Genomic DNA, 10,328 nt, shown 5'->3' on the forward strand with positions numbered 1-10,328 from the left:
ACCACATTTGCTTGTACGCTTTGCGTACAATCTTATCAAAGTACATATGCAAAACACACATGCAAATTATTGGTGTCGATTTTACAAATCCGCATACTAATCATCTATTTTTGCAAGGAAATTCAACTATTTCTATCACGCATTCAAGAGCAACTACGAGTTGACGCACATTATCGGCATACTTTATCCGCCAAGCAATGGATCGTCATGCTCGGCCAATTCCGCCAGCCTCCAAATCGGCATACGATAAGTAAACTACATCTTATCTCTTACGCTCTCGCAATTACAACTATTGCCATGTCTATACATGTCTCCATGACCCTTAGGCATGCCCTACGACATGTTCTTGGCCACTTTACTACTTGTACATGCTTGCTCTATGTGTTTGTCATTTTTTCATGCAAATACATACTGTACACATCCACGGTCTACGACCAAAACCGCCATGCGGTCAGGCAACGCCTCATAATAGCCATTGATCCGGCAGCAAGGGACTAGTTAACGCAGCCTACGGCAGCCATTGATCCGGCAGTTAACCCCGACGCTTGGGTACCAAAGATTGGGATCGCTTCCCAACACCCTCTGCTCCGTGCAGCTCCCCCTCAACAAACATGGCGCTGGGGAGTCGGGGACTCTCTAGCGGGGCCTAGCAGGGGCCCGCCCCATTGAGCTTCCGCTCACGAGCTTCCCGCTCATGCCTTCCCGGCAACCCATTGAGCTTCCGCTCACCCCCCTTGAGCTTCCCGCTCATGCCTTCCCGGCAACCCATTGAGCTTCCGCTCACGAGCTTCCCGCTCATGCCTTCCCGGCAACCCATTGAGCTTCCGCTCATCCCCCTTGAGCTTCCCGCTCATGCCTTCCCGGCGCCCCATTGAGCTTCCGCTCACGAGCTTCCCGCTCATGCCTTCCCGGCAACCCATTGAGCTTCCGCTCACGAGCTTCCCGCTCATGCCTTCCCGGCAACCCATTGAGCTTCCGCTCATCCCCCTTGAGCTTCCCGCTCATGCCTTCCCGGCGCCCCATTGAGCTTCCGCTCACGAGCTTCCCGCTCATGCCTTCCCGGCAACCCATTGAGCTTCCGCTCACGAGCTTCCCGCTCATGCCTTCCCGGCAACCCATTGAGCTTCCGCTCATCCCCCTTGAGCTTCCCGCTCATGCCTTCCCGGCAATCCTCGAGCTTCCCGCTCACGCCTTCCCGGCATTCCCAATCTTCACATTCATGTCTACTCGACACACCACACGTTAATGGAACATGGAATTCTTCTACCATTTGTCGCTCCCGACAAATTGAATTCTTTTCGCGTTCCATTAATACAAGCGACAACCAAACAAACACTTACCTTCGCAGCGCTCATACAACGTACATTTATCATATGCAATCCATATGCTCACACGACCATACGCGCTCTCGAGCTTGTACGTCATAATCGATCGTCCTCGACGCCATTCGCGTGCATACATCAACATGTATCACGCACCTCATACGTTTATATATGCCAACGCATATCCATACAATTCACTTTTGTTGCTCCAGGCAACGCGCATTCTACGTATGCCTGCTTTTTGTTTTTGTTGTGCAGGTTAACGAGTCCCTTCTTGCTTGCGGAGCTCGGGGACTTGTAGGGGCCGTGCGCCTCTCGGATATTACTTATGCTTGATGACTTCATGATTTGAACTCCCCAACCAAGAAGCTACTCTTACTCGGGGACTTCGGGGACTTGTTCATACCTACACTAGCAAGCTAGTTCTCTACATCACCAAGCATAAGTAACACCCTCTTTGAGACATCCACAAGCCATGGTGAGGCCCAACCGAGACTTGCATCGTGTAGCCCTATGTTTAAGCTACGCGGCGGTATCCGGAAGTCGCAAATCCGCCACCGGGAAGCCACCTTCCCGCCCTTGCCAAGATGCCACCACAACATAGCTTTCTACATGTTAAATAGACTAGAAATATGTGGAAACTTGTCCCACATCGAAGAATAAGTAGAGGAAGGGCATTCCTTCATCTATAAAAGGAATGCCTCCTCCCACAACTCAAGACATTCATTACATCTCTTGTAATCTTGTTAGGCCGCAAGGCTCGACACACTAGTATAGCTTTCAAGTGGACGTAGTCTCCCGCTCATGCGGAGGCGAACCACTATACATCTCGTGTCAACTCTCTCTCTCTCTCTTTACTTATCGTTAATTAGATCCCTACGGATCAAAGCATTAACATTAGCTTCTGAGTCAGAGGCCTTGCCAGAAGATATGATTGAGCATTCCGCTGTGCTCCCTCATCCGCCATGTAGGAGATGTCCACAACCTTATTGGTAGCAATAGCTAGTGAGGTAGCAAAGCTTTTGGTGATAGAATTAATGTTCGACATGATGAGATCTGTAGGAGATGATGTGGGGATTGAAAAATGGTGGAGAGCGACGACAACAAAGGTCCGCGTTTGCTTAGGGTTTGGTGTGGTAAAGTGGAGGCCGCTTAGGGTTTTTCTCTTCGCACATATCACTTTAAAAAAATTAAAAAAACATTCTCTATGACAAACATATATAATGAACCAAAAGGAAATTAAAAGAAAATATAACGAATAAAAACAAACTAGAAAATTCTTAATGTTATTTTTTTTCTTGATCAAAACAAATTCAGTATGTACAATTGCAGGATATACATTACGTGTATAAATCTCCTACAATTATTATTCATTTTTTTTATATTTACACAAGGCACTGAAGCTGACATGCTACTGCCCTGCAATTGATTAAATTATCTAAAAAAGTATATTATTCTTGTTGCAGCTCAGGAAGCAAGAATCAACATAGCCTTCAGCATAGAGACGAAGATCTGCATGTCAAACAATAATATCTTAAATACTTCGGATCACAGTCAAAATAGAAATGAGACAGAGAGTTTAAGTAGGAGTATAGGTACCAGAAATGGAGCGTTTGGCAGGAGTGGTCATCTCATTGCTCGTGGAGAGTTTGGCATTAGTGGTCATGACATTGCTCATAGAGGTCACACAACTACGAGTACAACCATAGGTAGCATCGGAAGTTTCAGTTTCCTGTACGTTGGAAATTTGTTCGTCCGACGGAATCTTGCAGGCAGCCATGCAAAGTGTGACGCACCCTACATATTTTGCAGGACTGAATAAGCTCATAGCGCAAGAGATGGCACACTTTTTGCCACACGTTAGAAGTTTTATTTTGCTTGGAGCGAAAATTGGGTCTTGAGGAGCTGGGTCTTGACGAGCTACGTCTTGAGCAGCTGGCTCTTGAGGAGCTGGGTCTACTGCTGATGAAAGGGCAAGCATGCCTAGCAATGCCACACATCTCAACACAGTATTAGTACTAGCCTCCATTGCTAAGCTCTTCTCACTATTTTTTTTGTTTTGGTTATGCTAACTAGTTTATTTTGTTGCTAACTTGCAGGAACTTTTAGTAGAAACTGTTTTCAATTGCTTGATTAATTCGTTCTCCCACTCCGGTTTATATACAAAGATGGTTTCCTGAAATAGAAAACAAAAATAACATGTGAATTTCAATCAAAAATGATAAATGGTTTAAATTCTTTAATCAATATAAACCTTGAACTTTGAACGGTTGCAAATCATTAGTTTTGAACCTCAAGGTTTAATGGTTTATAGTAATTAAATAATATAATATGATATCTATTCAGTATACAATCCACCTGGATTACTGGATGAAGTGGAAGTTAACCTCATGCCTTAATTTTTAGGGTGATTTTTTTGCCATCTATGGAAATGCCATCAATTTCCATTATTTGGTATGAGAACGCAAATTTGGGATAATCCATGGTGTTACATTTTCAATCCTCTATTAACTTGTTGCAGGATTTCCTTGCCATATGCAAAAGAGCGTACTGGATTTTCTTACAAAATATGCAGTTGCTTTAGATATTGTTAGTAAGTGAATATTAAATTGCCTGAATTATCTATTAACAAATAAAATTTGCCGTGCAAACTTGGAACACAACTTTCTTAGAATACTTGATTTGAATTTTGCGTCAGGGTGCTAAGAAAAACATTTCAGCCTCATCAAAACAAATTCAATGAGCCAAAAAAAAGAAAAAAAAAAGAAGAAGAAAGAACGAATCCAACGAGCAATTTTTAAGTAACAGCCATGCACTTGACCATATAGGTTTGGGCACACAAAACCGAAATTCTGAACCCGACTCTTTAAGTGCCAAGATGGGCCGGTTTTGAAAACCTAAAAGTCATTGTTTAGGCTCGTTCCGTACTGATTAGAAGAAACAGACCGGTTTCAGCCTTTTAAATACTGTATAGGCTCGGCCCGTACCGAAATAAATAAATTCACGTATTATTATTAATAATACGTGTCTGAGTTTAATTGGCCCATTTGGTCAAGTCTATACTTGATCATGAAATAATTTAGCCATATTTACCTATTATGTCATTCTCTCCTTCAAATCCTTAATCTTCGATCTGTCTCACCAATTCACTCCTTCGATCGATTCATCGAACCCTAATACCATATACATACTTCCAACAAATCTTCATCACTAGTTCTTCCTCACCTCATCATCACAAACAACACATATTAACCACCCATTAATTTCATGGCTTGAGCGAATAAGCCAATTGCTTGGCCTCAACTAACCGCATGGGTTTTGTCTTCTAGCTGAGATCAGGGTGCATGGTGGGACCCTGAAAATTATCATTGCACAAGAACCATTGTATTGTATTAAATAGTGGATAGTTAAGGGGCATTGACCTTGCCTATTTGGGGTGCATGAAAAAATTAGGAGGTAAAGACAAGATTGGTGAATGGTGCACAAATGGGAGAAAAAACTTTACCTTTTGCTTCTTGTGGTGCATCGGCTCTTATAAAAGAAAATAAAAAAAGGTCATTGACCAAAGTATTAAAATTGGACAAAAGTATCCTACTTACCTCAGCAACAAATTTTTATTTCCACTTACCTTGTTTAAAGCAAAATGATAATTTTGCCCTTGACTTAATTAATTAATTACATAAGTTCTCTCTCTCTCTCTCTCTCTCTCTCTCTCTCTCTCTCTCTCTCTCTCTCTCTCTCTCTCTCTCTCTCTCTCTCTCTCTCTCTCTCTCTCCCTCCCTTCCTCTCCCTCTCTCTCTCTCCCCAACTCCGGCGCAGCGTCGTTCAACTTCAATGGCGAGTTCGTGCCGAGATTTTGCGGCAGCTCGCCGGTGAGCTTGTTTTGAAACAACCTGAGCTCGTACAGGTTTGGCCCCGTCAGTCAGCTCACCGACGTGTCGAGCAGCCGAAGCTTCTTCAGCTTCAACATTCACGACAGCAGGCCTCCAATCAAGGTTTTATAGAGGTCAATCTAAACCACGCTGGTCAACGACGTTGGAAGCAGACCATGCAAGGCATTAATAGTGACCCATTGACCGTGGGATCCTAATCGGGCAATGACGCTGGAACCGGACTGTGCAAGGTGTTAATGGTGACCCAGCGACGACTGTGGGATCCAAACGAGTTTCCGAGCAACAACTATGGGATCCGATCCGGAAAAAACAAGTTGTACGAAAGGGTATGATGAAGAACTTAGGGTTCTGGTCCCGAGTCTACAATCGGGGAAGAAGAAGACGTGGGTGCCCAGAGCATTTCCCAAGTCAAATTTTTTTTTCCGGGGTAAAATAGGGGCAGAAGGCCCAAAAAGAAAAAAAAAATTATTGGGGGGCAATAAATGTTTTGAATTGATGTAATCTCCTCGTTTTTTTTTTCCTTAATCAAAGTTTTATTTGTCTAATTTTAGGAAAATTATTTTCCATTTCGGCTACCAAAAGGTTTATTGGGGGGGCAATAAACCTCTTCGCCCCCCTATGAGATCTCTGATGACCTTCTTAAGGACCTCTGGTGAGGTTTTATAAACTTTTATTACCCTATTTATTTGGGGGGGGGGGGGGGGGGCAATAAATCTCTCCGGTGACCTGTGAGATATCTGACGACCTCTGACTAGGTTTTCAGAGAAGTCCGGTGGGCGGCGGCCTGTAACCGGACTTCGATGAAGTCTCCTATGGCTTCTCTCTCTTCCGTTCTCTCTATGTAACAAAGGGATGAGGGTAAAATAGTTTTAAAAAAAAAAAAAAACTTAAGTGGGAAAAAAAATATGGGGGTGGTGTAAGGGGGAAAAAAGTTCCTAGAATTAGGGCAAATGGTCAAAAACCCAATAAATAAAAAACATTCACTATGACAAACACATATAATGAACCAAAAGGAAATTAAAAGAAAGAAAATATAACGAGTAAAAACAAATGAGGAAATTCTTAATGTTATTTTTTTTTTTATCGAAATAAGTACACATTCAGTATGGACAATTGCAAGATATACATTGAGTATATAAATCTTCTACAATTATTATTCAATATTTTTTATAGTTACACTGGGATGTACCACTGAATCTGACATATGCTATTAGCTAGAAATTGATTAAATTATCTAAAAAAGTTTATTGTTCTTGTTGCAGCTCAAGAAGCAAGAATCAACATAGCCTTCAGCATAGAGACGAAGATCTGCATGTCAAACAATAATTTCTTCAATACTTCAAATCACAGTCAAAATAGAAATGAGACAGAGAGAGTTTAAGTAGAAGTATAGGTACCAGAAATGGAGCGTTTGGCAGGAGTGGTCATCTCATTGCTCGTGGAGAGTTTGGCATTAGTGGTCATGACATTGCTCATAGAGGTCACACAACTACGAGTACAACCATAGGTAGCGTCGGAAGTTTCCTGTACGTTGGAAATTTGTTGGTCCGACGGAATCTTGCAGGCAGCCATGCAAAGTGTGACGCACCCTACATAGGTTGCAGGACTGAATAAGCTCATAGCGCAAGAGATGGCACACTTTTTGCCACATGTTAGAAGTTTTATTTTGCTTGGAGCGAAAATCGGGTCTTGAAGAGCTGGGTCTTGACGAGCTACGTCTTGAGCAGCTGGCTCTTGAGGAGCTGGGTCTACTGCTGATGAAAGGGCAAGCATGCCTAGCAATGCCACACATCTCAACACAGTATTAGTACTAGCCTCCATTGCTAAGCTCTTCTCACTTTTTTTTTTTGTTTTGGTTATGCTAACTAGTTTATTTTGTTGCTAACTAGCAGGAACTTTTAGCAGAAACTGTTTTCAATTGCTTGATTAATTCGTTCTCCCACTCCGGTTTATATACAAAGATGGTTTCCTAAAATAGAAAACAAAAATAACATGTGAATTTCAATCAAAAATGATAAATGGTTTAAATTCTTTAATCAATATAAACCTTGAACTTTGAACGGTTGCAAATCATTAGTTTTGAACCTCAAGGTTTAATGGTTTATAGTAATTAAATAATATAATATGATATCTATTCAGTATACGATCCACCTGGATTACTGGATGAAGTGGAAGTTAACCTCATGCCTTAATTTTTAGGGTGATTTTTTTGCCATCTATGGAAATGCCATCAATTTCCATTATTTGGTATAAGAACGCAAATCTGGGATAATCCATGGTGTTTCATTTTCATGCCTCTATTAACTTGTTGCAGGCTTTCCTTGCCATAGCAAGAGAGCGTACTGGATTTTCTTACACAATATGCAGTTGCTTTAGATATTGTTGGTATGTGAATATTAAATTGCCTTAATTATCAATTAGTAAATAAAAAAGCGAAATAGGATCTATTAATCTGCATATATGTTGTCATAAAAAAAAATCTGCATATATGTTTCACAACTGCCCTTATCTTGGCCATTGACCTGTAAATGTGAAATTTGCCTTGCAAACTTGGAACACAACTTTCATAGAATATTAGATTTGAATTTTACGTCAGGGTGCTAAGAAAAACATTTCAGCCTCATCAAAACAAATCCAATGAGCAATTATTGGTTAATTAAGCACGATAATTTTGTCCTTTTGTCGAGAATTCCGATTTTCACCATTTTGCATTATTTTTATGTCCATTTTCTCGATTCCGCTTATTTCCTACAAAATAAATAAAAATGGATTAATATGTATATATCTCCACTAGTATGGAGGATTTGCTATATCACCAAGCATGAGTAATACCCTCTTAGTAGGCCCACAAGCCATGGGAGGACCCGACCGCGACATGCATCCCATAGCATCCAAGCTACCTTATGGTGGTCGGAGGCGACCAAGACCTCACCGGGAAGCCACACTCCCGGCCTTGCTAAGATGCTTCACAATAAAGTTTTGGAGACTAGAAAAGGGAACTTTGAGTCCCACCAAAGAGGGGAGGCTCCCTTACTTATAAATGAGACCTCCTCCCACTTAGATAACCATTCCATTACAACCTTTGTAATCCACTTGGGCCGCAAGTCCCAAATCCACAGTCAAACATTTCAAGTAGACGTAATCTCTCCCAAAACGGGAGACAAACCATTATACTTCTTGTGTGTGTGTGTGTGTGTCTCTCTCTCTCTCTCTCTCTCACACACAGGTTAATTAGAGCCTCTGACTCTATACGTTACCTATCACACATTTGAGTCCGTCAACGTTAAGACAACGCCACACCCACTTAGCCTTCTTCTTCGATCGATCATCAGCGCCAAGCACAAGCATAGTCGCGCCAAGCTCCATAACGCAACTCATCTTTATTTTTCGTCATCATCAACACCCCCGCAAGCAACAAGCGCCTAAAAGCAGTCAATTCCAAACATCAGTCTGTTAAGCATCAATCATCCATCTTCTTCAAATATCGGTCTGTCAGGCACGACACCGCCAAGCAAGCCTTCGCCAGGCACGGTACTGGCCAAGCACCCCAGTGTCCAGCAGCATGACGTAGTGCTTATTCCTGACGGCCCCGAGCCCCCGCTCAAACATGATGTTCCTCGATTCAGCACTGCATCTCAAACCAATTTAAAGTAGCTGAATATTTATTTTTTATTTCACAAAAGTTCATACATATTTCAATTATTTGTATTATTTGTGACATCCTATCAGAGGCAGAGCCACGTTGGGGCACGGTGGGTCCCGTGCCCCAGTAAGATCTTCATTATATATGTTTTTGGTTTCATTTTGCACGAAAAGTTGTTGTGATGCAATGGTGGAGGTATCCAAGTACTTGAGCATGGTCCCAGGTTCGAGCGTTGGTACCAGCCACAATTTGTCAACATTTTTTTTTATTTCTTCCTTTTTATAACATTAGTACCATTCTAGCTTCTCAATACAAAAACATTAACACTATCCTTTCATGTAGTTGAACGTAGTTGAATGTTTGATTAATAAAATATGTAATTTAAAAAAAAAATTGATCTTTCAAATTTTTTTTTTTTATTAAAATTTTAATATATTCTAAGTTTAAATTTTTTTTTTTTTTTTCAACTTTCAAGTGCAGGTAGAGATCATTTTCTGGCTCCGCCACTGCATCCTATGAATATCACAAGTGATTTCCCCAAACCCTATTGTGCACTGAAAGATGAGCTTCCTTGTTACTTGTTAGCTCCCTTGTCATCTAATATTCATATCTATACCTCCATTTTTTTTTTTTTTTTGAAAAAAAAAAGAGCCATGCCCTTTACCTGAATTTATTTATTCATCTCCATGCCTCTATATATTTGTTCCCTGATTTTGTTAGCATAACATAATAGAATATGAACATATATTGAATGTAATGCAAAATTGGTTTACAAAACTTGAAGCAAGGAAAACCAATAACAACAGAAAGTCATGTATATTTCACAACTGAAGAGGCATAGGAGGAGACATGCTTCTTCTTTTCCACAGAATAATTACTTCTTTCTTCTCATCCTCATCATCATATTCTTCATCTCCACCTACCCCAATTTTCATGTTGTCATCATCATCATCAACCTTTATTAAATCAAAATCAGACAACACACCGCGGCCACTCTCAAACCTCTTCATCTGACCCAATGAAGGCACTCTTTCTGGAACACGACTAGTTCTAGATAATGAGCTTGTAGCTACCGAACCGTCATCCTTAGTCTTACCTTTATTGTTTATGAGCACCTTTGGGATGACATTTGAAACCTTGAAAGTCTTCTCTTTAGGAACAGAGAGAGCCAGACTGGTGCTCTCTTGTGGTGGTGGTGGTGGAGGGCCGACCTGCTTAGGCTTGGATTTACTCTTCTTTTTCTTCTTCTTGCCTTTGACTTGACCCATGCAAGAAACCTTCGGGGAAGTGGGTTCTTTTGTCGCAAAACTACTGGACCCATTCCTCGGCTTTCTCCTAGCCTCTTTCGGAATGATTGATACGATAGGATTCCGAGGACTAGCAGGCGGGCTTTTGTAGGTGACTGCAGGCGCTGCAGCTTGAGATAGAAACTTCAAGATTTTGATTTTCAGTTTCGATGGCCTCTCCATT

At 41.4% G+C, this 10,328-nt stretch overlaps 3 protein-coding genes across 3 annotated transcripts; all 3 read right to left on the minus strand.

Annotated features, from left to right (window-relative positions):
• Positions 1–2,572: 2,572 nt before the first annotated feature.
• Positions 2,573–3,448, minus strand: LOC133727174 (uncharacterized). The gene is made up of 2 exons (XM_062154798.1): positions 2,922–3,448; positions 2,573–2,834 (listed from the first exon to the last, which is right to left on the minus strand). The coding sequence occupies exons 1-2, from the start codon at positions 3,349–3,351 to the stop codon at positions 2,761–2,763; spliced, it is 504 nt and encodes a 167-aa protein (XP_062010782.1). The 5' UTR covers positions 3,352–3,448; the 3' UTR covers positions 2,573–2,760.
• A 2,818-nt stretch (positions 3,449–6,266) lies between these two features.
• LOC133727392 (uncharacterized) lies at positions 6,267–7,134 on the minus strand. Its single transcript, XM_062154980.1, has 2 exons — positions 6,613–7,134; positions 6,267–6,523 (listed from the first exon to the last, which is right to left on the minus strand). Exons 1-2 carry the CDS (start codon positions 7,034–7,036, stop codon positions 6,450–6,452), a joined length of 498 nt encoding a protein of 165 aa, XP_062010964.1. The 5' UTR covers positions 7,037–7,134; the 3' UTR covers positions 6,267–6,449.
• A 2,545-nt stretch (positions 7,135–9,679) lies between these two features.
• On the minus strand, positions 9,680–10,327 carry LOC133739802 (uncharacterized protein At1g76070-like). The gene has a single exon (XM_062167639.1). It carries the CDS (start codon positions 10,325–10,327, stop codon positions 9,680–9,682), a length of 648 nt encoding a protein of 215 aa, XP_062023623.1.
• Position 10,328: the final 1 nt, after the last annotated feature.

The sequence above is a fragment of the Rosa rugosa genome, chromosome 1 (genome assembly GCF_958449725.1).
Source record: "Rosa rugosa chromosome 1, drRosRugo1.1, whole genome shotgun sequence".
NCBI lineage: Eukaryota > Viridiplantae > Streptophyta > Magnoliopsida > Rosales > Rosaceae > Rosa > Rosa rugosa.